Source organism: Calliphora vicina, chromosome 1 (assembly GCF_958450345.1).
Source record: "Calliphora vicina chromosome 1, idCalVici1.1, whole genome shotgun sequence".
Classification (NCBI taxonomy): Eukaryota; Metazoa; Arthropoda; class Insecta; order Diptera; family Calliphoridae; genus Calliphora; species Calliphora vicina.
The window spans coordinates 50,539,272-50,566,022 of NC_088780.1; the positions used below are offsets into that span (position 1 = coordinate 50,539,272).

The following is a 26,751-nucleotide window of genomic DNA, read 5'->3' on the forward strand; positions in this document are numbered from 1 at the left end:
CGATCGATTACCTTTTTACTCATCATCGCTCGCATTTTGGCCAAACCTAGATGTTGCTACCTAAACAATAAGAAAGCTCTTGCTTAAAAATAAATAGGCTAAAAGTAGTACAAAAGTTTCATATCTTACTAAACAGAACCTTAAGAATATATTGGAATTTCAGTCACCCGATCTTTTAGCCTCATTGTAGAGTAGAGTTTGAAGACCACCATGGAGACCGTCCCTTTCCTCTACGTGTAGAGGGTGCGCACATTTGCGCCGTAGCTTCATTGATAGACCTTATGAACTTATCCATAGCTCTTCCGATGTCTCCAATGTAATTTATCAAAGGGGGTGATTGAAGGAGCTCCCATCCAAATAAACCAGATAACTTTTTTATGCTCTTTAATTGAATTGTTAAGAGATCGAATTTAATTCGATTTTTTTTAATTGAATATGAAATTAATATTTTTAAGCTTTTGACTTGTTATTTCTGTGTAAATCTGGCCACACACGGAATGATTTGGTCGCCTGATTTGTGATTGAAAATTTTCAATTACTTGTGATTTTGTTGACGCACAGCCCCATTAACAAGTCGAACACGAAAAAATCGTACTTAACACGTTTTGGCAGCTTAACACGTTTTGGCCCAAACTGTCATTAAAAGCTGTTTTTTTATCCACTGGCTATCATGCAACAAAAGTGACCAGACTGGAGCAGAATAACTGGCCAATGCCAGGAGTTTTCGGTTAGCGCTTTGAGGTCCTTATTTCTACTTCGTAATTTATGTGTGATTAAAGTGACGTGATGAAATGAAAACGCGATGAAAGTCAACTTCAAATTTTTCAGGTTATTTACTGTAGGAATGTGTAAGTCAGTGACTATGTCGCCTAGGGTTGAGATTTATTTTTGCAGTGATGGAGTTGTAAAATTGAGCGATTCAAAAATCATTATACCACTATCTGTATGCCTCTTCTGGATACAATTAGATTTGGTAGCAATGGCAACACTTAACAAATCGCTAGAATTACCGTTAATAGCTAATATACTTATTCCCCCGCTAAATTGATTTCGAAATCGCTAAGTTTGACCAAACAATAGCTAAATTACCACACTGCTCAAATGATACTTGTCAAATGTTCAGCGATTTTTTTGTTGTCAGTTGTTTTGTGATTTCCAGCTGGTGTGTTCGTCATTTTGCGGATAAAAATAATAAAAGTGTTAAAAAGTTTTTGTAAAACAATTAGATATAATTTTTCATTTTTGAATTTAATTGCTCGACGAAAAAAAAAAACAGAAAATAATTAGTGACCAAGCAATTTTAACATCTTTCACTTTGTATGCTAACGTGTTAAGTGTTAGCGAACACGTAATATAAATTTAAATTACGAAAGTTTTAAGGAAATTATTAAACTGAAGTTATAAAAACTTTATCGAAAAAACCCAAATAAACAAAATGCGATTTTACGCAGTTGGCGCAACAGTTGCGCTCCTGTTAATTATACAAGCTGCTGCTGGACAAGATGCTAATGTCGAGGTAAGTTGTTAATTATTTGAACTCAACTCAATATTCGGGTCCATTTATTTTGGAATCTAAATGCTAATTTAATCAATTTATTACTTATAAACATGCCTGCTAATGCTTTAACTAAACAAAAAAATCTGTTGGAATAATCCATGCAAATAGAGGTTGATGTCATTTTAATTTATTTATTTATTTACTTATTTTTAACAACAAACAAACATTAAATCTGGAATGGGAAAAGAAGAGTGCATGTGTGAGTGAGTGATTGATTTGAGAATTTGTGAATAATAATTTGAAATTTCACTGATTGGTGGATTTGATGTGATTACTAATAATAGCAATGCAGCTGATTTTATTTCTCATTCTAAGAAATTAAATATGTAAATTCAAAATCTCATTTAATATGTAATTGGCAGCAGCTAATTCGCACATAAAATATTAAAATGTACTTGAGAATTATTCGTTGGTCTATTTATAATAATTTACGTTTTTACTTTTTCCATTTATTTACTTTTTGAATTTGCAACTAGTCATCATAAAAACTTTTCTTTGTTTTGCTTTGGAGGTTATGTTTTTACTTGCTGCTGTTTTTGTTTATTTACTTGTTTTTGCTATTTCCTAGATGAAATTTGTAAACAATGCCAATTTTATTTATTTTCTTATCTTTCTCTCCAGCAAGTAGAATCAAGTACTTTAAGCCATTTTGTTTGTTTATTTCTTCGTTCGTCTTTGTTTATAAGTTTGTTTTTGCTGTTGTTATTGTTAAGTTATTACTTATCATTTTAAAAATATCATTTGAAATTTGTGACACAAATTCTTTTTAATATCATAGATTAGAATGTCATTAGTATGTTCATCATATTTCACACCCTATATTTGAGTTATTAAAGTTAAATTTCATACCCAGTTACGTTGGCGATATTTGAAAGTTTATTTCGTCTGACTTTATTTTAAACGCAACAATTATTTGATGAAGTCAGTATCCAAAATGAGTCCACACTGAGGCTGGTACTTCCAACAAGATAATAATTGAAAACCTATTGTGACCGCTATAATGGTATGCTTTTTGTTTAATGCTCTAAAAGAACATCATTCTCCTACCCAGTAGACTAAATTTCACTGCGGCTCCAAAAAAGCTCGGCTCTCAACCGACTAAAATATTATTCATAGAGTAACATTGAGACGAGACGTAATTGTCAAAAATCTAACTCTTGCAACAACAAAATACATGCTAGTCAATGTATTTTGTTGTTGTATCAAGCATATGATTTATTGTATAATTACTAGAGTTTTTCTTTTCCCGCACTTTTTCATTTCCCGGGAAATCGGGATTCGTTTTGAAATTTCCCAAGATCCCGGTATTCCCGCCCTGAACAAATTATTCAATTTTAAGAATGTAGACTTCGTTAAAAATCTAAAAAATGATTTGAGTTTTAAAAATTAATTGGATACAAATAAAAAAATCCAATAAAAATTTAATATGAAGAGATAAACTGACTCGATTTTGGTTATATACAAACTTGTCACCATTTGTCATTGTATCGGAATTTGCATTAGATTTTGTTCTACCTTCTTTAAATTCCAATTAATTCCGTTAATTCGCAAAAAATAAATATTTTATTTTTTTTTAATTTTGAATTGGCAATGAATGTTTTGCTTATTAGTTAAATGAAAAATATGGTAAAGATGTTAATTAAAACTTGAAGAAACCCCAATAATATTAAACAAAATTAAATTTCACGGAAGGTGGTTTTATTCCAAAAATTTTTGTTTTACTCTGTGAAAAAGCTAAATATGTACTAAAATACTTCCACTTTCGATCGGAATAGAATTCTGTGACATTAATTTTTGGAATATTTTGAATAATGAACTTGTTATTTGTCTATTTGTGTTAAATCTTTTTTCTTCCATGAATCTTCTGCATTTGTTTTGGAGCTTTAAGCATATTTTAGAGAATGTCAAGTTCAAAAATCATCACATAAAACTAAGGAAAATAATTTCCGGGAATTCTCGCACAATCTCCCTGGATACCGGGATTGAAAATTTGTCGCAATTTCCGTTATTTCCCTTACAAGTAATTCCCCTGAAAAACTCTATAATTACTCAAATCTTAAAAAATTAAAAAGTAAAATTGCGAAAGAAGCCAACTTATGCTGAAAAAATGTCGGCGGTAGCGGCTTTTTAAAAAGAATAGAACAAAAAATCTTCATATTCAATGAAAAATTGTCCACCCTTCAAACAGTTCTTCAGATTTAAGCCACTCGTCCTTGTTCGGAAATTCTCTAAGGAATTTTATCCTGACTTGTTAGACCTACATCGTAAAAAATTATAGTGTGGACTATCAGCAATGGTCTTACTAGAGAAGACTCGTACAGTCTATTGTTCTCAATGTGTAGTAAATTTAGGATTATATCCGAGGCTTCTTCTGGTGTGCTGCCGATGACTCCAGTTATGTCATGGGAAGCACATCTTTGAGCTTTGTTCAAAATTATCCAATAGCTACGTTTCCTCATTGCCTCCCACCAAACTGTACAACCATAAGTAATAATGGACCTTACAACCGATGTGTAAATCAAATTGACCACGCCTGATCGGGTCCCTAAATACTTTTCTACTTTTTGATAAAATCTGCAAATTAAAACTATCTACTCTATATGTCCTAGTAAAGAGTACTTGCTCAGTTTTCTTTGGTTCTACACCCAGCCCATTAGTCCAGGCTTGATTAAAATCTCAAAGGCAACTTTCTACCTACCTTTAGATTCAAAGATTCTTATGCCCGTAATTTCAACAAATAGATATCTATCAGTGAATATTTACTTATGAAGTAAAAGTATTTGGTAATTTTTACCCGTAGATATTGACTTGAAATTAATGTAAAGTTACCTTTTAGGTAACTTTATCTGCTAGGTATTTTACACCGTAGATATCTACTTGTTGAAATTACGGGCATTAGAAAAGAGTTAACCGCAAGTATATTCAACAGGGGAGCCAACACTCCTCAATCATATTATCAACTAGGTTTGAGATGATATTCCTGAATGACTTTTTAACTAGTGGGTTATTATTTCCTTCCAAAAATAGAGCCAATAAGATATACAGTGGTTGACAAAACAATGGAAACTTTTCCAAATATTCCATATGTAGCCCAAAATTTAAAAATTTTTTAAAATAATTTTTTTTTAGTGTTTTACTTGTATAGTTTTATTTATATAAATTAACAACATAATTAATTATATTCTGAAAAAAGGGAACAAAATTAAAAATATTCGCTATTTCGCTACTGATAAAACAATGGAAACTTTTAAACTTCTGTTAGAAAGAAGTGTAAAACGAAAATAATATTCAAAAGAACGATGTAAAAAGCATCCTGATTACAGTTATTTTATTTTATTTTTAAATTCTGGTAATTTTTCACAATTTCTTTTTCTAAGTTTTTCGCATAATTGCTTTTTTTCAAAGTTAACGAAAATGGCTAAAGTTAAGATTTGTGAAAACTTAAAAAATAAAATAATTAACGATTTTAAAGCTGGTTTAAAACAAAAAAATATCTTTGACAAATATTCAATAAATAAATAAATTAGCAGTTTCAAAAATTATAAAGAAATTTCGTGAGACCGGTTCTGTAAAAACTCAACATTTAGGTGGAAGACCTCGTAAGACTACTCCTAGACAACATAATTTAATAGCGAGAGAATTCAAGAAATTCCCAAAAATAACTCCTCGAGAGGTTGTTAATAGCCTAAAATTAGAAATAATTACCCGAACAGTTAGTCGCAGGGCAAATGAGGCTGGTCTTGGTTGCTATCGTCCTGTGAAAAAACCACTCATTTCTAAAAAGAACCATTCTGCTCGTCTCCATTTTGCCAGGGATCATTTAAACTGGTCGATACAGAAATGGAATACTGTCCTCTTTTCCGACGAATCCAGATACAATTTAAGAGTCAGTGATGGGAGAACATTTTTAAGACGACCAAAGGGAAAAAGATTAGATCCAAAGTACACAAATAAGACTGTAAAGTTTGGCGGTGGCAATATTATGGTATGGGGATGTTTTTCAGGGCAAGGTATGGGCCCAATTCATATTATAAAAGATACCATGACAGGTATGGAATACATAACCATAGTAAACGATGTTATGTATCCATACGCCCCTAGATTGGAGATTCCAACACAACAACGACCCGAAACACACCTCTAGGGTTGTAACCGAGTGGTTACAATCCAACGAGGTACGTGCTTTGAAGTGGCCTGACCAATCGCCAGATCACAATCCCATAGAAAATCTATGAGAAATTGTAGATCGTAAAATAAGGACCCAAAATTACACCAGGAAGGAAGATTTATCGGAGGCGGTTATAAGGGAATGTCAAAATATTTCAAAGGATACCATTGCCTCTTTAATTGGTTCAATGCGTCGTCGATGTGTAGCAGTTATAAAAAATAAGGGATACCTAACAAAATATTGAGTTATTGCAAAGTTTAGACCATATTTGTTAAAATAATACCTAAATTTTTAATTGTTTTGTCAATGCCGTAATAAAGAAATCTTTTAATTTTGTTTTCCCATTTTTAGAATTTAATTAATTATGTCCTTTGTTTTTTGTAAAATTAAGTTAATAAAAGTATACAAATAAAATACTACAAAAATGTTAAAATTTTTTAAAAAATTATTTCAGAATTTAGGCCACTAATGAAATATTTGGAAAAGTTTCCATTGTTTTGACAACCACTGTATATAAAACAATTTAGTAAGATTTAGTTTTTATGTGCTGAATTCCAAATTATTTAAAAATTCACTGAAATTTATTGTTGGGGATAAGCTAGTTCCTCTTCGCATTTCACTGGTTGTTTAGCCCAGATCATCAGGAAACCTTTTCATAAAAGGCTTTAGAAAAACTAAAGATATTCTACAAATAAAACTATAGAGTGAATGAGAATTACAGAAGCTTTATTTGTAAAAATAACAAAAGATTTTTATCTTTTCTTACATTAGTTAACAAATGTAATCCAACTTATTTCGATTTCAAAACAATTTTGTTTTCCATCACATAGTAAATACTCGGTGTAGGGTACTTTATTGTTTTACTCATTTAAAGTAATTATAAGTGTTTTTATATATGTATATATATTTTTTAATTGACCTCATTTTATTTTCCAGCTAAGTAGTGCATTCATTCCTATTTATTTAGAAAATCTCAGTTTACTTATTGACTTTTATTTTTCCCAATAAGAATTAAATTACATCTACTTAAATTTGTCTTGCTGCATAAAATGAATAATGATAATTTCACCTCAACTTATAAGTAGCTAAAGGTAAAAAGATATAAGTTTATTGACTGTTGCATTCACCTCCAATGTATAGGCAAGTGGCAATAGGTCATATTAAGGTTCATTTACCTGTTAAAATATCTCAATGGGAACGCAATATTTTAAAAGAAATGTAATTTATGCAAACACATCTTTGATTTTTTATTATTAAGTATTTAATGCCAGACATTTGCCTACAACAAAGGCAATTGGACTTTATGTTTTGTTGTGACTTTTCGCCTCAAATTTGTATAATTATTTAAAAAAAATATACAATAGATATTCCATTAAGTTGAATTCACATTTAACAAAGGATTTCAAATCTCTTAAATTATAAACTTTAAGAAGAAGTAACGACATATTACAATTATGATAATTGTAAAATGTTTATCATTGCTAAAACTAGTACATAGTTAACTTGAAATTTTGCTCTACATGTTCTTTGTTCAAATGTTGTTCTATTTTATTTTTCTCCTTATCAATATATTTTTATCATACGACATAATTTTTTATTGTTTCAATCAAGTATTTTTTGCTCAATTGTATTATTGTTTTTGTTATCGTTTTTGTTAACATCTAACATTAAACTTCTTTTTACGTCACAATAAAATGCCACTTGTTCTATTTTTATACAATTTCGTTGCGTTTCTTTGTTGTCTCTTAATCTTATTTGCAATTTTGCATATAATTTGTATGCTAAACTTTGTCTTATATATTTATAAACAATTGAATTAGCTTTTTGATTGTGTTTTTTTAAAATACCCTACAGCAGTTTAGAGCTCCTCAAACAAACATAAAATTGTTGATATAAACTTTTTTTAATTGTAGTCTTTTTTTAACATATTATTATCCTAATAATCTTTAATTTTAACTTTAAACTTTCGTCTTTGCACATCTGTGATTTAGTGGTAAATTAACATTTTTTGACCTTGTCAAACGAGATTATTTGAAATTAACTTTTTTAACATCTTTATGATTTTGAATAAAATTTGATTAAAAAACATGTTCTAACTTCGTAAAATATTCTCTAGAATTAGATCTGAAGGTAATAATTTTAAACAAAAGCAATTAAGAGTATTATATACGACTGTGCCGAATCTTGTTTACCCACCATCAATATGTGACAATAAAATATTTGTCTGATATAGGGGTTATATGGGGGGTAGGGTCAATTATGGACCGATCCCCACAAAAGTTGATTGACATATTTAGGTTTATGTCCAATTTCATCACGATATTAATTATTATAAGACAATAATGAATGTTGAAATCTTTTTCTGACGGGGACCTTGTTCGGGGACTAGGGAGACATATTTATGACAGCGATAAGATCCTGCTGTTAGGTGTTTCAGGCGCTTTTAGGAAATATTTTTCAGTCCTAGGCACCTCATTTTCCGATACAACCTTAATCGCAGAATCTTGCCAAGGTTTCAGCGTGGGAACACGTTCATTGATCCATTTTGCTGAATCGTTGCCTTTGCAGTTCAATACAAGACAGCCAGGTTTAAAAGTGCAGCCTGCAAATTGCGGTTTTATAGAGCCCTTTTTCAGCTCCACAATTTTGTCCAGGACTGTTGCTTCAGCTTGTCATCGGACCATATCGTACAATTTGAGTCACATCGCTTTACGACGGTAGATGAGTTTTGATTGTGTTTGTACTTTTGGTAGGATGTATACCATCTGCAGTTGCACCAGTAACTTTCTTAGGAGGATTTGGTTTTTCGTCTGACCTACCTCTCTTCCTGGGGATCTTAAGGCCACGCAGCTTATTACGAACTTTCTTCATCCGCTTTGGTCACATTATTCTTGCCTGCTCGACCTCCATACCTTGCTCAATATACATATAGCCTAAAGGTAGGGTCACACATGTCAAATATTTGACGAAAAAGACGTAAGCGCTAAATGAATTATATTTAAATTCTTTTATTTATTGTCAAAAACTCCTTTTACTTAAGATAGTTCAAAACAAATATTAAGTTTTATTTTATTTGACACTTGTAAGAGCAAACACGTCAAACAAATTTGTGCTAAAAAAAGTGGTTACGCTTTTTTACGTATTCGTGCAGCCCCACATAATTTTAGTCTGTTATTTACACTTTTTGTCAGGTGCTCAGTAGCAACGGTATCTGCGGATGTAGTGGGTTGCGTTTTTGGCGTTGAATCCAGTAACGCATCTTCTTCATCCGTTGGGATGGATAACCCAATTGATTCGAGACATAAGTCCCCCAACACTATCATCCATTTTATCCATAGGAGTATTAAGAACATTCGATCCTTCAACGGGTTCAGTTAGGTCCATAGCGACCTGTTCTGATTTGTCTAAATTTGTTGTAGAGTTTAATACCACAACAAAGCCTCTTGTTGTTGATGGGCAAAAATACAACCGGACAATGCTCATGTCCGGAGGTACCGTTAGGAGACACATTAACGTAGTCCCATACATCCCATGAACACGATACAGATTACATCCTGAATTACGGGCTTTTGTCGAGCGTCCGCTCTAGATCCGCCATGTTCTGCTTTTAAACAGAGATGCACCTCGTGTAGGATGCTGCACTAATCCGCGCATGGTCGGTCATTAGATTCCGAAGAGTTACTAAACCGCGTACAGGAAAGCACGGTTTGCAACTCCATTGATGCATTGGTGTATCATCCCCATGTGGGTGGTATTTCACTGTTCTATCGATACTACAATGTGATGTTTCTAAAGCCAATAAATAGAAAGCATTTTCAAAAGAGCTTCCAACTCATCTGGTATGAAAGCAGTCCGGTTATCTTGGTACGAACAGTGCAAGACAATGTAGGTTTAAAAAATACATGGTTCAAAAAGTTCCTGATATTAACACTGCTTTCAAAGTTGTATTTTTCTGGCCAGAACGCTCACCTGAGCTTCATTTTCCCCTAATTTTAATTTGGCAATCGATTTCATTAACCATAACTTTAGGCAGTTATTCCAAACCTTAACTTTGATCATGATAACAATATATTAAGATTAATATGTGTTGATTATGACACACTCCTTGATAATATTCTTCTTAAATATGATCAATCCATATTGTATAAATAGTAGTGTATTACCTAGTCGCCTATAACCCTCGTCAATTGTCTAACTTATTCCAATTTTGAAATTGCATTATCCAATAGCAACCAACAGCAGCAATAATCATTTTGCATTTGTTGCAATTTAATTCTGAATCGTTGTACTCTCTCTCTCTCTCTTTATGTTCATTTTTATTTAATTTTTTTATTCCAGTTTTTATCAGTTTTGTTTCATTATTTTTTTTTTGATTAAAGTGCTCGTAAAGAATAATGTTGATGATGAATTGTAGTAAAATGTTTCAACAACCACCAACCTACTTGTCTATAAATTAAGCTTCATTTAATTCTTGTGATTTTCCATTGTGTTTCTCCACTAGAGGTTGGCTGGCTGGCTGGCTGGTTGGTTGGATGCAATGGAAACCGTATTTTAATTTAAGTGGTTGTGTTGGCAAAATGGATCAATGGATGGTTTGATGATGAACGGATGGATGGAATGGATGGATGAATGAATAGTTTGTGGTGCCGTTTAATTGAAATAAAAGTAACGTTTACTTTTAATTTGAAAACAAACACACAAAAAACTGAATGAAACGGAAAGTCTTTGGTAAATGAAATTTTAATTTGATTTTTTGTCAACACGGCAACTAAAACTTGCACGACATTCAGTGGTTTGCTATTTTAATCAGCCGTTTTTTTTATTTATTTATTTTATTTAAATCCTGATTAAAATTATGGGCTGTTATTAATTTGTTAACATGGCAAACAGCAAAAATGTTAATACGCCTGTTGTGTAATTAAATAAATACTACTTACAGCTTTTAATTGATTGCAACAAAAGATTCAATTAATTTTTATTAAACTTCACCATAAGAGCCACTTTATGCAAATACAATGGGAATTAATTATTTTATTCACTTTAGCAAATGCTGTTTTTGTGTTGTTCGATTTTTGTTTTAATCACATTTCAAAGCGATTCTATTAATAGGCAATTAAAAATTATCAAAGGGAAATAGAACAGCAGGTTTATTTGTGACACATTGTAGAAATTAGCTAAAGGATCAATAAGGGTCTTTAAACTTAGGATTTGTTTGAACACAGGTGGTCTAACAAATAATTAAGTTTTAATTGTAATTGTAAAATTCTGTAAGAATTAAATCAATATAATTGTAAAGTAATATTTTTAACAGCTTTTTACATTTTAATCTGGGTGCACATCAGTGATTTGGATTTGTAATAAGAGTGCTCTAAGAATGGCCAACAAAAATATTATGGTACAGGATCATTAAAGGAAAACTGAATTTTATTGGGTGAAACGCTCATCTTTTGAGGCCAAGAACGTATCAAAACAATTTCTGATACTCTATTCCAAAATGAAGCGTATCCCAGAGAGATCGTTCTGCATCGATCGAAACAAATAGTAGCCGGACGGTGATCGGTTTGGAATATAAAGCGGGTGAGGCAAAACTTCCCAACCATTTCATTCAAAATACTATTTAACAGATATTGCTACATGAGGCCGAGCGTTGTCAAATCAGTTGCGTTCGGTACAGGATCCTTGTGATGGTCTGGTCAGATTTCAGCAGCTCATAATAGATAGAAGCCTTTTGCTCCCACCAAATACAGAGAATTGCCTTAGCGCCATGGATATTTGGTGTTGTTGTTATTGTAGCAGCATAAACAATTTTACAATAATCAATCTGGGTGTTCTGGGGGTTCTGCATTTTGTTAAAGTCCAAGAAATTGTGCTACTTCAACAGAAGTAGGACGTAGTGAAGTAGGGTTAAATATGTGGAGGGTGTCATGAGGACCCTGACCACAGACTGGGCAAAAGGTTAGTCTGTTGCTCCATTCTGATCTAAGTTGTGCCTGAACGACTCTTGTTTTACGCGGCAGAATCTTCTCAGCGTCTGCTATCGGTGGTGGGCGACCTCCAAGTACGACATTCATACGGTATCCTGCTACCGCGGAATTGATGGCGTTTCTGTGAATGTCGTTCAAAGCTGTCATAAACGAGCGGCGATCAAATGGATCCTGCATATACCTATGTATGCTCTCCTCGTATTTCCGTAGGTCCTGTCTGACATGCCTCGGGGGAGACTCCAACTGTGTGATGGTGAAGTTTGGATGACTCCTTTGGTGACATCCCAGAAGGAACTGTTGAGTCAACCCTGACCGGTAGAACCTTGGTTTCCTCGTGTAGGTGGTGTTCGGAGGTTATTTGAAGGCAGCCTGTGACGGTCCTTAAGGCTGCGTTTTGACAGTTTTGAATATTTCTCCACCGGGTATCACTCAACGAAGGCGACCACACTGGAGCAGCATAGTTAACCACTGACCGGCCAATCGTATTGTAGGTAGCAAGCACGGTTTTTTGTCCATACCCCAAGTACTGCCGGCTAGATCTTGTTCCTATTTCGCAGTTTATGCATGATTGCAGTTGCGTGTGCTAAGGAGTGGTGTTGGTTAGGCTGGTTGGTCGGGCTTCACAATCGGTCTCTTACGCTTCGGTTTATTGTAATGGATTGATTTTTCATCGCAGGTAATGATTCGATGCAAAATTGATTTCCGAAACATGATTTCGGACATGCAATATTGTTCTTCAAGGTCTCTCGGCTTCAATTGGTATGGTACCCAATTTCCCTGCTGTTGGATAAATACTGCTGCTCGCAAACGTTTTAAAATTGCTGCTTGAGTAACTCCCAATGATTTTGCCCGATTTTTTTGAGTTTGACAACAAATTTCATGGAGTATTGTCTCCAATTCTTGGACTTCAAACTTTTTTGTAATCCAAACCAGTCTTTGCTTAGAACACAACTAGTCACGTAGCTAGTTATGTCACCTTAAATTATTGGTAAAATCACTAGTTTGGAACATTCTCCTAGAACTGCACTTGCTTCTAAATTTTCTTTTTAAAATATTTAAATAATGATGTTTGTCCATTGTCGTTTCAACAAATACGAGTTTTTCGACACCTTCTGCTACATGGCACCCTACACCATCGCACTTGCACTCCCGTGTTTCACAGTTGCTTTTGAGATTTTTAAAATCAAGAGTTGTATTTTCTTTAAGCCACACAAATACGCAGCCATCTGATCCGAAAATGTTAAACTTGCTTTCGTCAGTAAATATAACATTCTTAAAGAAGTCTTCCGCTTTATTTACATAGTTTTTGGCATACTCCCAAAGTAACTTCACTTTCTTTTTTATACCCTTTCCACAATATAATTTTCCAACCCTATAAAGTATATATATTCTGGATCCTTATAGATAGCGGAGTCTATTAAGCCATGGCCGTCTGTCTGTCTGTTGAAATCAATTTTCTGAAGAGCCCAGATATCTTCGGGATCCAAATCTTCAATAATTCTGTCAGACATGCTTTCGAGAAGTTTCCTATTTAAAATCAGCAAAATCGGTCCACAAATGCCTGAGATATGAGGAAAAAACCAGGACAACCTCGATTTTTGACCTATATCTGGAATACTAAGTCATTAATATAGACAATATGGATATCTAATGATAGATATTTCAAAGACCTTTACAACGACATATGTATATAAGACCATAGTAAGTTGGACCTACAATGGTTCAAATCAAAAAAAATATTTTTAATTTACAACAATTTGAAGGATTGTTTACTGTATTTGGAATTGTAACATTTAAAAGTGCTTTATAACAGATGGTAACAAAATGAATTGTTTGAAATTGGAACAATATTTATAAAAATATTCCAAAAATATCTTTAATTGCAAACTGCACTGACATTGGTTTGAGTCAGTGTAGGACTTTTAATTGTTTTCGTATAAATTTTCAAATTAAAGTCCATCATTAATAAGTTGAAATCATTATGGAATTATAAATTTGCTGAAAATGCCAGTTCGTGTTAATTTTACATTTTGGACAATAAAATACTTTTTAGACAATACAATAAATTGGAAAAAAAGAAAAAGAAAACTGTTTGCAATAACAGGCTCCAACCAAAGTACAATAAAACTATAAATATCTGCAGGAGAGCAACAATTACAGCAGCACACACTGGTCATATAACATTAAATTAGAAATGAACAAAAACCCCCCTAAAAAAAATAAGTCCAAATGTACAACTTTCTGCAGCAACTCAATTTGTTTCCGTCACATTCGTAAACTACTCTACTATACCAGACAATACAATACTCCTCGTATCGCACACCAACCAAAACGATTGTAGTAAAAGTTCTTCCAACTAAATATATTTATTGTTTTTTTCTTCTTTTTTTTTTCTAAAGTTCAACTCAAATGTGTCAAAACCACACGTTTATAATATTTTTTGTTCTATTTTTCTTACCAAATTGTTTATATATTGAATATAAACGATTTTTATCATTCGATTTCATTTTTCATTAAGCAAAAATACAGAAAAAAAATAAACTGAAACAGAAAAAAAAGACAGGAGAAATACAATAAATACCCAACCGTAACAAAGAAAATTGAAATATAAAATAGAAGCAAGTTTAACTATTCAAGTACAATTGAAATTATTCACATGAGGTGATGTTCTGTTTTTGCTTAGTCTATTCGCACTTTATTCGAAACAAACAAATAAATACTATATACAGTTGTATATTTTTGAATTAGTTAAATTCTAAAAATGAAAATAATAAATATATGTATGTAAGTTGTCACTGAGTAAGTTTGGTCGAATAAACAGGTACTCTATTGTGTTAAGAAGAATCTTAATATATTTCAATATTTAAAATTACAATTTTCAACTGAAAGCTTCCTATCGACATAAGGACTGAGATCGAAAAAACCTTAACACACGTTTTTCCTTAAAACTTTTAACAAAAGTATTATTTGAATTTTATTTTGTATACCCTTCACCTTCGTGAGAAGGGTATATATAAGATTGTCATTCCATTTGTAATTTCCACAATATAATTTTCCGACCCTATATATATTCTGGATACTTATTTAAAATCGAGAAAATCGGTCCACAAATGGCTGAGATATAAAGAAAAAACCAGGACAATCTCGATTTTTGACCTACATCTTGATTTTTACCAAAATTTTTTTTTCGCTAAATATTAAAAAAAAAAAATTGAAAAAACAAAAAAAATTTTAAATTTAAAAAATTTTCCAAACATAAGAAAAAACAAGTAAGAGAGCTATATTCGGCTGTGCCGAATCTTATATACCCTTCACCAAATTATACTTTAAAATAAAAATGTTAAATATTTTTAGGTAAACAAAATTTTATTTTTTTTCCAGTTGTTTTTTCGAAATTGTTTTTTAAATTTATTTTTAAATTTTATAATTTTTTTTTAATTAAAATTTTTTTTTAATTTAGTGAAAAAAAATTTTGGTGAAAAAAAAAATTCGGGTTAAAAAATATTTTTTCCGATTTTGACCTATTGTAGGTCCAACATACTATGGTCTTATATACGTCGTTGCACAGGTCTTTGACATATCAATCATTAGATATCCATATTGTCTATATTAATGATTTAGTAATCCAGATATGGGTCAAAAATAGCTCAAAAATCTAGGTTGTCCTGATTTTTTCCTTATATCTCAGCCATTTGTGGACCGATTTTCTCGATTTTAAATAGCAACCGAGCCGGAAGAATTTCGGAGATATTGATGTATCATTTATGTATGTAAGTTAATTTGGGGGCTTCAGAAAGTTGATTTCAACACACAGACGGACAGACGGACATGGCTATATCGACTCCGCTATCAATAACGATTCAGAATATATATACGTTGTGGGGTCGCAAATGAAAAATGTAGAAATTACAAACGGAATGACAAACTTATATATACCCTTGCCACTCATGATGAAGGGTATAAAAATTGGAAAAAAATGTTTACCTAAAAATATTTAAAATTTTTATTTTGAAGTATAATTTGGTGAAGGGTACATAAGAATATAGCTCTCTTACTTGTTTTATTAACATTTATGTATGTTAAGATTGTTACGATCTCAGTCCTTAAAACTTATTTATAATGAAGTGGTTGGTAAGGTTTCCGATTTATAGTCTAGACCCATGGTAGGCGTTCATATTGTTCAGGTTACGATGATTTTCGTCAAACAACCCGAATGTGAACAAAAGAGCGTAAAAATACACACAATTCATTCAGTTTCTTGATGTTGTGGATATTTTATTTTTTACCCAAAAGAGCACACAAATTAAATGCCTCTTTTTGCCTACCAATGGTCCAGACCGTGTCCCGTCCGACTACCATTTGTTTCGATCGCTGCAAAACGCTTTCTCTACGCATTTTTAAGTTATACATACAAAATAACCTGTTGAGATAATATTCTATTGAGGAAGGAACATCATCGAAACTGAATATTCGTTTTCGGGTCCGTCAAATACCGGTTGTCGGTCTCAGCCTTCCGATTTCCTAAAAAAAATTTCACAACAGCAACAAAATATATCCAAGCCGCAGCTTCTGAATCATTCATTGAATATATGAAATCGTTGTCTTTCATTAAAGTTTTATTTGTGGGCCATCAAAAATACCAGCCTCAAACCTGGAAACTTTTTTGAAAGAATGGCAAAACATGGACCAGTTTTATCTAATCTAACTCCCAATTTGATGCACAATGGAGACAACAAGATATCTCTGAAAAATCAAAGGGGAATTTTTGTTTTCTAATTGTCATGTTTTCTCTCAGAGGCCAGTCTTTCTTCTCCAGAATAGAAGAATCACATTGATCAATTTATCAATGTGATTCTTCTATTCTGTCCAAATCATAGGTACACCAAACTTCAAATGACAACATTTACCGCTTGCCCACTGTTTATACCCTACACCACCATAGTGGGGAGGGTATTATGCGTTTGTGCAGATGTTTGTAACGCCCAAAAATATTAGTCTAACACCGACCTTAGTATACCCATCGACTTAGAATCAATTTCTGAGTCGATTAAACGATGTCCGTCTGGTTGGCTGGCTGTCCATGTAAACCTTTTGCGTAGAGTACAGGTCGCAATTTGGAGATATTTCGATAAAATTTGGTACATATTACTTTTTCGGCCCAAGAACCAAGCCTATTGAAACTGGCTTAAATCGGTCCATTATTTCACCTAGCCCCCATACAAATGTCCTCTCGAAATTGGACTTTATCGGTCATAAATGTTTAATTTATCTATGTATCTACACAAATTTTGCTCCAAATAAGTTTTATATATACAAAATTCATGTCACCAAATTTTGTTGCGACTGGTCCATAATTAGTCATAGCTCCCATATAGACCCGTTTCCGAAAATCACTTTAACATGCATAAATCTCTTAAAAATGTTGGTATACACACAAAATTCAACATAGTTAACTCTAATATAGACATAAATCACACGACCTAATTTCATGGTGATCGATCCATAATTGGTCATAGCTCCCATATAAGGCCCACTTCCGAAAATCACTCACGAATATAAATTATTGATATTTTAAAAGAAAAATATTTTAACTCATTTACTTGGTGTAGGGTATTATATGGTAGGGCTTGACCGACCATACCTATCGCGAATCAATATTTCTCATGAAATATGATCCCTTTTCCCATTCTTCGTTCATCAACTTTGTTCACGTGAAAAAATTACCCATTTTGCGAATTTTTTAAATGAGCTTTTGTTTTTTTTTTAAATTCTCAAAATTTATGACTTTGGTACGTAACCAAAACGCCAGGGTATTCCACACGATTTAAGTAAGTCTCTAGTCGACCTATATCTTCATATAGGAAGCTGGAACGCTTAAAAGACTTCACGATATGAGTTTTAATTGGTACTCCACCAGTAACGAAGAGTTTTAATGGTCTTCACCAGGGTTTATCAAATTAAAAGACACGTGGTTGGTGCAAACGACGTAAAACAGGAACCGTTATACGAAGTCTTACATCACACACTTGCCAGAGTGAGACGCCAAATTGTCGAAGGCTGATTGCACTTAAAAAATAATTCCAATGATGCGCGAGTTGTTAATCAACCCAGACTTACTTTACGACTGATGAAATTTTGTAAACAATAAACAGCTGTTACGAACAAAATCAACTATTGTGAATGAAAAGTTCATGGGAATATTACGATAGCAATTTTTCCTTCGAGAGAAATGGATATATTTAATGGGAACATAAATTTCATATGTTATTCACGACAGGGGTGAATGTTTGAAACCTACGGCTTATTCATAGCCTTAAGCTTGATCCTAAAGTAATTGAAATACGCGTTTCTCACTTTTCGATGAGGACATAATGTTAAAATCAATTTATTTATAGAAATGTACATACAAGATTACGAAACGGACACACGAATTTACTTATGACAGCTAATATAGAAAAAGAAAGGTAGTTTCAGAGTTACACTTAGGAATAAAAATTAAAAATATTAGTTACCAATGCAAACCTAATATAAAACCACTAACTGTATCTCGGCACTAAAATTGTTTTCTTTATTTGTTGATCTGTGTAATTTATGGAATCGATTTAAAAACCCACTGATTGATCTGTTTATCTGTGTATTTTTAATTATCAGCGGTTTACATTTTAATCTTCGTTATCTTTATTTAATGTGTCATCATTGAACGATTAAATTAGCAAATAAATCAGTTTAAATATTTCGGAAGCAGCATTTAAATATTTAACTAAGTTTTAGGGGCCAATTAAAATAGCAAAAACTTGCTTTTTTTGAATTTCGTTTTCCTGCAAAATTTCGTTAACAGAAACTCTACACGTGAATAAATAATAATTTATTTGAAGTACAATAATTTTACAAATTAATTTGTTTATAATTTATTTGTATATACAATAAATAAAATTCATTGAGGCAGGTCATACAGTCAAAGTGTGTGCTGTTGATAGAATTTACAGGTTTCTCTTTTTGGGTTGGTTTTTAATTTTTAGTTTGTTTTTTCATGTGTTTTGTTTTAACGGCATTAATTAAATTGTAGATTATTATTTCATTCAAATGACACTTTTGAAATTAGCATATTTTTATTATTTTATTAACATTTTTTTTTTAATTCGGTTATATATTATTATACTAAATAAATATGTATACAATATTATATAAATATGTTTGTATGTTTATATAAATTTAATATGCATTAGAGTATATAATTAAATGTTCTTTTGCTAAATCAATTTAAGAACATACAAAAAAAAAATAGATTATGATTATTTTCCAACAACAAACAAACTGGTACCATTATTTACCTTACGGAAGCTTTTGACAATTTCTATAGAATTCATAGGAAGTGTTCATGACAGACACGTTTATTTGCTGTTTTATTTATTTATTTTGTATTTTTTTCCTATTTAATGTTTATTTGGTTTTCATTAGTCATTCGTAAATTTCAAACAATGACAGAGGCCACAGAGGCAAATGGCAACATCTTTAATTTATAAATTTCTTATTATTTTCGTATAAAGTACATCGTACAGAGTTGTTTAAATGACAGCAATTGTGTTAGAGTAAAACAATAGCAAATGTCGTTTCATTGTTGTCGTCAAATACGCATTTATTAGTATTAATGATAGCAATTTTGAAATTTATGCTCGTTGCTTAAAACAATTGAATTTATAAGAAGAAAAAAAAACATAAAATGTGACAACAATTGAAGCGTGTTCTAATTTTGTGATTTGTTTTGAAATGACTCAAATATATTAGGTGATATTTGTTTGAAAATATCTGTTTCAGTTTCAAACCCTTGTACAATTCAATTATGTTAGACATGAATATCCTTAATGGAACATTAGATAAGGACTGAGATCGAAAAAATCTTAACTTACAGTTTTGATTTTATTTTATCTGATTGAAATTATTATAACTTACAAAAAATATAATTTTTATAGTTCTAATCACTAGTGATGAATTTATGAACCTTTTAAGGAATAATATATTTTTTGTTATGTCTGACAGTCAGGCTGCTCTTTTAGAGCCTTATCATCATATGAAGTGAGGTCTGGTTTTGTTACGGACTGCTGAACATCCTTGAATGAACTTAAGTTGTGCTGGGTACCTGGCCAGATTGTCTTGACAACAGGGGCGCTCGACGCTTGTTTTTAGGTACTGAACCGTTCTTTGGCATCCCACGTGGATACACTATGGAACGTATACGTTCTTGGGTTGAATAATTTACCAGGATTAAGACAGTCCAAACGATTCATTACCCTATCCAGACGTTGATCCCAATCGTTGCTTTCGCTCGAAAAGAGTGACTTGAAGATACTTACTGGATTATTCACCGGACATTGTGGTTTAAAGTATCATCAATTTATGTATGTTAGGTAACGTTGAGAATGAACAGTGCAGGTTTTGTGGACTTCATGCCGAAACCTCTGAACATTTTCTATGCGAAGGGCCTTAACCCTCTAACCCGCAAACTTTAAGACGCTAAAAAAAAGTTGTCGAATAATAAATTTAAAAAATAATAATAATTATAATTACTTTTTGAGATAATTGGTATTTAGTAATGCATGCCTTGAGGCACTCTTGCGGGTTAGAGGGTTAATGGCGACGGGGGACGTAATTGATCTCTCACCAAATAGAATACTTGGCTTTAAACGTAGCCTAAATCTGTTAGGATGAAAAATCTAAGGCTGCACAAAAGATCCTAAACAAAATTTATTTTTTTCCAAAGTTGTTTTTTTTAATTTTTTGGAAATTTTTTTTTTTCGAATTGTTATTTTAAAATTTTTTGTTTTTCAATTTTTTTTTTATGAAAAAAAAATTCGGGTTAAAATTTTTTTCCGATTTCGACCCATTGTAGGTTCAACTTACTATGTATGGTCTTATATACGTCGTTGCAAAGGTCTTTGAAATATCTATCATTAAATATCCATATTTTCTATATTAATGACTTAGTAATCCAGATATAAGTAAAAAATAGGTCAAAAATCGAGGTTGTCCTGGTTTTTTCCTCATATCTCAGCCATTTGTGGACCGATTTTGCTGATTTTAAATAGGAAACTTCTGAAAGCATTCTGACATAATTATTGCAGATTTGGAGTATCCCGAAGATATCTGGGGTCTTCAGAAAATTGATTTCAACAGACAGACAGACGGACATGGTGTAATCGACACCGCTATCTATAAGGATTCAGAATATATATATTTTATAGGGTCGGAAAATTATATTGTGGAAATTACAAACGGAATGACAAACTTATATATACCCTTCTCACGAAGGTGAAGGGTATAATAAGTGAACACATTAAGAAGTCTTATGAATGGAAGCATCCTTTTGTGTATTTATAGAGCCCTTTGTAACAAATGTTTTGGGCACATTTTTTGGTTTTGGGTCCTAATCTTTTCTACAACATTCCCTCGAGCATCAGCAACATTAAAATATTGACCAGGAAGCTGCGAATAATTTTCCAGAACATACGTTTCGTCATCCATTATGCAGCAGGTATATTTTGTACCAAATAGTCCGAGTACTGTGCTAACCTGACTGCTTTCCTAACGGATGTATTGGGAAAAGATGTAAAACGCGTGTTAGGGTTTTTTCGATCTCACACCTTACTTTGCAACATTCCCATTGTACCTTGCATCAAACTCATTTATAATTTAATTTTAAAGTGCTAAAATCAAATGTAACTATTAAATTAAAGACAAATAATTTTATGACTAAAATAATCACAATGAATTATAACACTTGTATTTGCTGTAATACATTTAAGTTATTTTTAGTCTTAATATATAATTCCCCAGATTTGCCTTTAATTTAAGACTATTGTTGTACTTTGCACTTTAACGAGATGCTCTGTTAATAAGCCAGAGATTCCCAATCATACAAATTAAGCACAACTTTACTAAATTTATATAAATTCCCACTGATGCATACCCAATTAATAACTTGTTATTATGAATTCTATCATAATATATCTACATATTTCTATATTATTAATGTCTTGTTTTGTAACAATTGGTGAAACCCTGCCATAAATATCTCTCTATATACTATTACATTTTTATTGTACTTTTATCTCTTAATATTTATTGATGGAATATGATTAACTAGACTTCCAAATTCGAAATTATTCTTAAACAAAACCATTTATGGGAGAAGCCGTATTATTTATGAATAAAAATGAATGTGTATATTAAAGGCTTCACATTTGAGTTGCTCTGTTATGAATTCTATGCATTTACAATAATATAAAATATGGAATATGTTGTCTATTCGTTTAGGGAAAATATAAATGTATAATATAATTTGGTTTGTTCATTTATTACAAATCGATTTATTTGTCGAAAATTTATATTTATTAACTGAAATACATACTTTCTTACTTACGGCAACAATAACAATACAATTTTAAGAGTTGCAGGTCTGGTCAATATTGCTGAATTTAAATGTAAAATGAATGCAATAGTTCCTAAAGCCCTAATATTGCAGACACAAAGACATTGCGAGTCAAGGCCTTGCTTACTCGTTGAGAGGGCTGAGATAAGGCCTGTTGGTAGGCCTACTTAGGAAGAGAAAATGAATAAGAGTCCAACAAGCAATTTGTTGTTGTCAATTTGTAAAGAGAGTTAATCAAAGAGATGCAGAAGGGGATTCATAGGGCTTCTTGAACACCTTCTAAGTGCAGGCAGAGTTGAATGAGTATCGGAACTCTTAGAATGTGTAAGTATGCCTTTAAGAAGGCCTACAAACTAAAGTTCAATAATTTTTTCCCGCTGGGTATAAGAATATAACGGATATAACTGACTATGAAAACTTATTCCACATTCCGATGAATAACATCCAATTGTTTACTGACCGATCAATATTACGTAATACGATAAAATGGAGTATATATTCTATTTGCGATTATCCCTCAGTCTTTCAACATAATCTTATTGTCAATACTTGCTTGCTTCTCTAAGTGAGCTGTGAGTAGAATCCAACACCTCATTAAAGCTACAGGAAGGATGGAAAGTGATGGTGCCAAAGAAACTTAGGGCGAATAGTGTGGATACCACAAAGGAAACCATGTTAGCTATGCTGTGGGTTCCAAGTGAACCTAAACTATGAATTCTGTATTATGATCGACGTAAACGTAAATAGATACATAAAGGATAGGTCCAACAAATACTAGTTCACTCGGAATCCACAAACTCCATTGTGCTAACTCTAGGTTCTAAAGATAAAACATCCTGAAGAGCGGATACCATTATGTTCAACTCTTCGTTTCGTTTCGCATATAAGGTTTTGTAAGGATTCATATTTTTCATTATTAGAAGTCTATTTAGGGACGCGAGCAATACCTTTACGCATGGCAATTCCTATACACTCTGATATACAGTGCACCGTGAGAATACCTATCAGAAGTGCAATCGTTTCAGAAGAGTCCTTGATAGGAGTTTTGATAATCTGCTAGTGGTAATCGTAGACCACCTGTGTGAGCTCTTCTCAAGCGCCTACTTCTCGATTATATTTAACTGATTGCACTGATCTACAATTTCATTGAATGCTCAAGAGCATATCTCGATTCACCAAGAATTGAGAGTTATTTCTCAGCAAGATTCGCTTATCCGTGCATCCTATAGAAATCATTGTACTAGTATCCCGACCGATGTGCATGCCACCCAATGAGACAATGGCCTATTAATAGAGACACCACCTAGTTATCGAAAGTAAAGTTGAGGTACACAGCTGTTGATGCAAAACTCAATTAACTACTACTCATCATCATGATCTACCATGAAGAAGTGGTGACCGAATTGCTTTAAAGTCAGCCATTGCTACACCTTAATAAATCTACAGAGAGTACGTTTAAATTGTACATCTTGATGAATTGGACATTGATGGGGCCTGCCGATATCTCAGTTCTCATTCACCAGATCAAAAGCAGAGCATCGTCAATTATGTCCCTGAAATGGTTACAAAATTTCTTTGAGGTCAAGCCTTTCTACATCTACAAAGAGTACGTTGGCCTGCTGAAACCTCTGACTCTCTCTCAATGATGAGCCAACGACAAGTGTATAAAACTACATATTGTTGTATCCAAATACAAGAGCTAAGACACATATTTCAGTTAATATCTATCAGACCAAACATATGAAAGTTAAACATGTGAAATTATACGCTAGAACAGCATTTTTACGGCCAAATTGGCCCCAAATCACTTAAGTTATGATAAACTTTTAGTTATGAATCGTCAACACTTGTTCCTTCTCACACTGGTATGTTGAGATCTCAGTCAGTTCTAAGGAAGAGACAAAGACACTAGTAAACATCCTGAACCATGAACTAGAAATTTTTATATTCTAACCTTAGTCGCATGTGGAGATACATTCTGTCCGGCCGAAAGTATCCGAAAGGATACCATATTATAGGTTTGTCAAAAATGCAGCCATGACTTACGGAAACTATAAGATTGCACCCTCATTGAAAACTTGCTGTTAGTCAGTGTGTCATGCCTTTTTAAGTATCAACTCTAGGATTATTCCCAGCAAAGGAAAAACAGAGGAGATAAAATATAGTATCCAGCTTATACTCGTTCTATTAACACCTACTTAAAGTGTCCAGTACAAATGTCTTTTAGGAATCGATGTTCCTTTTTGAAGGGTTGGAGGATCCTTATTATACCCTTCATCTTCGTGAGAAGGGTATATATAAATTTGTCATTCCGTTTGTAATTATATTCCATTCGTGTGCTGTTATTATAAACCCTAGAGTTTGTGTTATATTTTTGTTTAGTTTTATCAAAATCGGCCCAAAAATATACAACATTTCGCTATCTTTCCAAGAGAAATTCCAAATATTGAAAAATTTCGATAAATATTAAAAAAAAAATTTAAATTTTTTTCCAAAAAGTGTAAAAATTATTTAAAATTTTTATTTTATTGTAAGATTTGGCACAGCCGAATATAGCTCTCTTACTTGTTTTCAACTCAAATTATTCGTACATAATTGTTTAAGCATATATAAATCTACTAGCTGAACCCTGTCCGCGTTGCTGGCCCTTACAATAATTCTGTTTTATATTGCATCTCGATTTGAATATACAGTGTCGGACAAAAAAAAGCACGGAGTCCCCCGACCTGACATCGCACCGGAAACACTGAGGTGGTCATTTGACAAAGTTGTAGCATTTATTTCTCGAATGAAAAAATAAAAATAATTTTTTGGCATTTTTTTTTTGGGATTTTTTTAAACTTTTTTTTTATTTGCTAAAGTTTGGCCACAATTTCTGACCTTGAAATTATTAGGTATAGTGTCATTATAGTATAGTGTAAACATTTGATTTTACAACGCCCCTCCGCCCACAGACCGAAAATAAAAAATCTGAAGATTCACTAAAAATTTGATAAAAATCGGTTCAGCCATATCTCCGGAGCCACTATGGCGATTTCGTACAAACTTCACATAAACCATCTATCTGAGATTCAGTGTATGCTGACAATCGGAAGCATGAACCTGGATTCTACAGTTTCAGATTCTTCAAACTTTCACCTCCTCAATAATCTAGTGGCAAATACACATAAAAAGAGTTATCAGGGACCTTTGCCGCTGTGTATTATGTGGGTAGAAAAATATCTAAAGACAATGCACGCAAAGAAATCAGAATTAAATTAAACTTAATAGAGTTGTTATCGAATGTTTAAGGTTGGAAACCGCAGGCAACAACAATTTCAATATTAAACACCATAAATAAACCATTCAATTTGTAAATTGTGTGACTGTGTGTGCGGCGGTATCAATACGAGAAATATCAGACAAATGATGGCGACGGGTGGCGACAGAGGCGTAAAGGGATGAGGGCGGCAAAACAGTTACAGCAGCAAAAACCAAGCGGCTGGTGGTTGCTTGGTTAGCTGTATCATCCATCCAACCATCCATCCATTGTTGCCGGGTTATTTAAAGGCAATAATATGCAAATGTGCGAAGAATGAACCAAAGGCATAAACGCGTGTGAATTTCTGTGCTTAACATCTGAATACTTCCTAAGTAGCAGAAAACATACTAGATTTGTTTTCGGTTGTTGGTTGATACTTCAGATATTCAGACAAACGTTAAATTTATTTAGTATAATAACTAGATACTTGTAAATATGTATGTATTCATTTATTTATGTATGTATGAGTATTTCGAATAAAATTACAATACAATACTCGTATGAATTTAAAACTGAAGATTCTCGCAGTAGTAGTAATAGGGGAATATGGAATGGGATTCATTGCGTTTAGTTTATAGCTCTTGTGGTTTCGGTTGTTGTTTCTTGATGTGTGTTTTGGGATGAAGTGAATTTTGGGCGGACGTTTTATTATTTTATATGAGTTTGGTTGTATTTACAAACGTTTTGTGGGCCTGCTGCTGCTGCTGATGATTGTATTTGTTTGAATAAATAATATTTAACATTATTTATAAATTGATTTGTTAACTTTTTTCTTGTTTTTATTTCTATTTTGGTTTATGTATTTGATAATGTTTATATTTGTGGTATTGTTTTCTTTTATTTGTTTGAATCTTGTTTTTCCCGTTGTTTCTTCGTTGATACTGGATTTATTTTTTTTTGTCAGTTTGTGCTGAATTGATTTTGCATAATTTTCCAATGACTTAACTTTAGCATAAATGACTTTTAATTTATTTTTATACATGGATATACAGTTGGCGAGGTAAACATGTTTTATGTATTAATATTAATGACCTTATCAATTTATGGTTTTGTGAAAATCTTGTTAATAATTTTAGTCCTTTATCCTTTCAGTGCAATTTCTCAAATAACCCTAAAATATGGCTTTCGAAATACATAATTCAAATTTCGCTATCTTCCAATCGTTTCTAATAGGCTGTTATTATAGTTCAACTTTCGGTTGATACTGCTATCGTTGAATTGATAATAATTGTACGAGTGAGTCTCGGGTCGTTTCGTTATCTTTACCGCAATAATCCAAATTATCGTTAGATTTTATTCGTATCGAGTCGGTTG

The 26,751-nt window shown here is 32.4% G+C and overlaps 1 protein-coding gene across 3 annotated transcripts in view; it reads left to right on the plus strand.

Annotated features, from left to right (window-relative positions):
* The first annotated feature begins 1,150 nt into the window (after positions 1-1,150).
* The window catches only part of CtsF (Cathepsin F), a 63,857-nt gene continuing 38,256 nt past the window's right edge, over positions 1,151-26,751 (plus strand). The window contains exon 1 of one of the 3 annotated variants that reach the window (XM_065512318.1): positions 1,151-1,516. In XM_065512318.1, coding sequence (XP_065368390.1) covers positions 1,436-1,516 — 81 coding nt within the window. In that variant the 5' untranslated portion in view covers positions 1,151-1,435. The remainder of the gene's footprint in view (positions 1,517-26,751) is intronic. The other 2 variants (XM_065512325.1, XM_065512333.1) reach the window with 2 other exon arrangements.